Source organism: Nicotiana sylvestris, chromosome 11 (assembly GCF_000393655.2).
Source record: "Nicotiana sylvestris chromosome 11, ASM39365v2, whole genome shotgun sequence".
NCBI classification, from domain to species: domain Eukaryota; kingdom Viridiplantae; phylum Streptophyta; class Magnoliopsida; order Solanales; family Solanaceae; genus Nicotiana; species Nicotiana sylvestris.
The window spans coordinates 67285668-67289353 of record NC_091067.1 but is presented as its reverse complement, the minus strand read 5'-3'; the positions used below and the strand labels follow the sequence as shown (position 1 = coordinate 67289353).

At 33.7% G+C, this 3686-nt stretch overlaps 1 protein-coding gene across 1 annotated transcript; it reads right to left on the bottom strand.

The window, feature by feature from the left end:
* Nucleotides 1–237: 237 nt before the first annotated feature.
* On the bottom strand, nucleotides 238–2222 carry LOC104227503 (pathogenesis-related protein 5-like). Its single transcript, XM_009779752.1, has 3 exons — nucleotides 2141–2222; nucleotides 1079–1204; nucleotides 238–877 (listed from the first exon to the last, which is right to left on the bottom strand). Exons 1-3 carry the CDS (start codon nucleotides 2190–2192, stop codon nucleotides 312–314), a joined length of 744 nt encoding a protein of 247 aa, XP_009778054.1. The 5' UTR covers nucleotides 2193–2222; the 3' UTR covers nucleotides 238–311.
* Between the last annotated feature and the right edge of the window lie 1464 nt (nucleotides 2223–3686).

Below are 3686 nucleotides of genomic sequence, written 5' to 3'. Positions count from 1 at the left end.
ATATTGAGAATTGACTTAATTAAACCTGTCTAGTTCTTAAAGTGTAATTGATAGATATATAGGACTAGTTCTTTACTAGGACAAGAAAATAAAACTTAAATGCATCATGAGTGCGCCAAATCATTACATAACAACCAATTTAGCATAAAACCATAGCTAAATCTTTATATTGATCGAACAACAACAATAACTATGTCCAGAGCCAATAAGTTGAGATCGGCTATAGAAATTTTCACTGCTTTATTTAAGCCAATAGTGCAACAAAACAAAAGTATTATAATAATATAATCGCAAAGCAATCATCAAATTGATTAAGAACTGCTTGGGCAAAACGTGATCAAGTAGTCTGAACCAGAACAAGTAAAGGTGCTGGAAGCATGATCATATGCATAACTATAAGCAGTAGGGCACGCGTTCTTGAACAACTGAGAATAATGCGTCGGTTGGCAAGTTTGTGGCGTTGCATGATCGCCGGTGCAACAATATTCCGGCTTGTTAAACTGTGCACAAGCACTCTTACATGCCACAACCTTACCAGAATTATCCAAGACCTGTAACTCTTTCGGACAGTTTCCGTTCACGTCGGCGATACAACTGGCGTATTGACAGTCACCGGAGCCACCAGAAGTCTGTATACCGACACCCACATTGTATCCATCCACAAGGCTAAGATCGTAAAAGTCTTTCTCATTGTTGCTTTTGGCAATGGTGAATTCTGCTAGACTCACTGGCGGTACACCAGCGCCAGTGCATTTTAGTGCACCGCAGTCGCCGGTGATGCATTTTCCGTTACCGGAATTGTCAAAAGTGCATCCGGTTCTTGCCCAGAACCGGCCAGACCAACCGGAAGGAGCTGGTAGGCTGGCGGATGCACCGTATAACTTACGGGTTCAACTGAACCCATAACTTTCGACAGAGTAAAAATTTATATGTAAAAATTCATTAAAATTGCAAAAATAGTAGATATGAACCCATAAATTTAAAAATACAATGGGTTCAATATTAAAAGCCTTAAAATTGAACCAACAAAATTTAAATTCTAGATCCGCCTCTGCTGGTAGGTGGATGGTGTCACCGTGGGATAATGAAAAGCCGCCATCCCCTGAGATGGCGGCACCTTTGGCGGAAAGTGTACCGGGCCATACCGTATAGGGGCAGTTGTTTTGCAAGGTGAATACAGTGGCTGAAATAACAGTGATCGCTTCTGCATGATATGATACAATATGATGAGCTAATATGCTACTAGTAAAAGCCAACTCAAAATAAATATATCATTATTCAAGTCTACAAGAATGAGTTTAGTTGAACCTAACTGGCCAATCATATAAATGTTACTTTCTCCGTTTTAAATTAGATGAGGTACTTTCCTTTTTAGTCAGTTCCAAAATAAATGACATATTTCTAAATTTGGAAATAATTCGATTTTAAACTCTTCATTCTACCTATTTTACCCTTAATGAGAAACTTTTATAACCACACAAATGTTATGATCCCACGGAGTTTTTACCCCTTAAGCTTTTAAGACCACAAGTTTTAAAAGTCTTCTGCGTTTTATTAAACTCGATGTTGAGTCAAACTACTTTATCTAAATTGAAACGGTTGAAGTGTATGTTAAAAAAGGTTCGAGAACAGCTCAATCTTGATTCTTTAATGGACAACATATATGTTGTTTTCTTTGATGATTATGTGAATAAATTGTCAAATGACATGTTTTGTAATACTCTGATGACTTATTACTCGACAAAGTTCAAACAAAAACCAAAGGAAAACTCTAAATACGAATATTTTGAACTGAACTACTCTGTGCAGACGCTTTTTATTGGTTAAAAGTTTTATAAAAGAGAAATTGAGGGTATTACTTACATTGTCGAAGTTTTCGTCTAGCTAGTCTCCCTCACTTTTGGCTCTTTTTGCTTATTGTTCTTTTTAATAAATTAAAGATCGGTTACCAGCGAATGATATAAAATTTGCAGTTAAGACATGAGAGAAGAAAGGGAAGTTAATTCGAGCTGCAATACCATGAAATTCTTTTGAAATAGTTAATATCAGAAAAAACTTGCAATAAGAATAGAATAAAAAATAATAAAGAATTAATTAATCATAGGGACTTGGGGTAATGAAAGAGTTAATAAAGACATACCCAACATGATCAGGAAAAGGAGCAAAGAAGAATATTTTTGCATGGCAGCCATCTGAAACACACAAAAAAGGTGTATAATGGAAGAGAGAAAATCAGGGAAGAAGTTGAGTAGTTGGAGGAGTTAATATTGGAAAATCAATCACTAGACCACTGCCTATTTATAGCAACTAATATCTGAAGAAACTAACAGAAAAAGGAAAAGATAAATGAAAAGAAGTTACTTTGTTGATGCATATGCTTGATCTTTGTTGGGAAACAAAACTTACACCTTCTAAATCAGTAAAATTAATTAAACTTGGTTTTCGACTGATGAAATCAATGCAATTTTAACCTTCTCATTTATTTTATTTTATTTTATTTTATTTGTAAAATATCCTAGAAAATTGTGGTTTTAACATAAGCACTTTAGTTTTAAAAGAGAATACTCCCCAGTCCACTTTAATTGATTTTTTAGGTCTTTTTTTGGTCCATAATATTTGATTTCTTCAAATATCAAGAAGGATTAACTTCTTTTTTTTCAAAGTTACCCTTGAAGTAGAAGAGCATATGAGTATTTGTTATATTTTCAATGAACAAATTAAGGTTAATTTGGTCAATTTCATTATTAATTAATGTTAAAAAGTGAATTCCTTAATATGTGTGAAAAAAACTAAAAACAATTAAAGTGGATCGAAAGGAGTAACATTCTTTCGAAAGAAAAATTTAAGCAGGAAATAAGGGAAGATCAAGGGGAAAACTGCAAAAGCTGGGCGTTGGATTGCAATCCTTTTTCTTTCTCTTTTTTTTTTTTTTTTTTAATTATCACCCGCACTATTGTTTTCTGTGAAACAATAGAATACCAAAGAAAAAGTAATTAAAAAAAATGTTTTCTCCATATTGTTTTCCATTCTTAATGTTGAAATTGGTGGTATTTAGTATATTATGCGAAATGGTGGCCAAGAACCTAATATCTTGACGTGACTAATTAATTATATGGCCACGCAAAGATTTCGCATGCTGGCAAATATATTGAATTAATTCCCAAAAATATATGAGTCCGATCACTCCCTTTGATCTTTCTTAGTTTGATTTTTTCTGCACCAACAAATACGCATTCCCAACCTTCTGTTTACCTTACCAATAACCAACATCCAGCCACTTCCAGTTTAAGACAATTTCATTCTCTTGAAGCATTTAAATGCAATTATTGTCCAAAGTTTACTGATCCGGCTAATTTGAATTTACATCAAGTAAGCTTACAAAGAAGGGTAAGGAGCTCCCTAGCACAAAGATTCTTCAGTCACAACGTTGAACTGGAGATATCTTGTTAAATTGAAAGATTATAATTATCTAAACATACCCTTCGATGATATTGTATGTACGCAATAAATGACGAACGCAATAACAAAATTTCTTCCCTAATCTGTTTACTAATAACGTTGATGAGTGGCGTGCATTTGAGTATTACCTTGACCTCTACTTGGCTTTTTCTATTTGTTGTAGTAACACTATAAGGTTTCATTTATATATTTTTATTAATATTAAGACGTGCATTTGATATTTAATA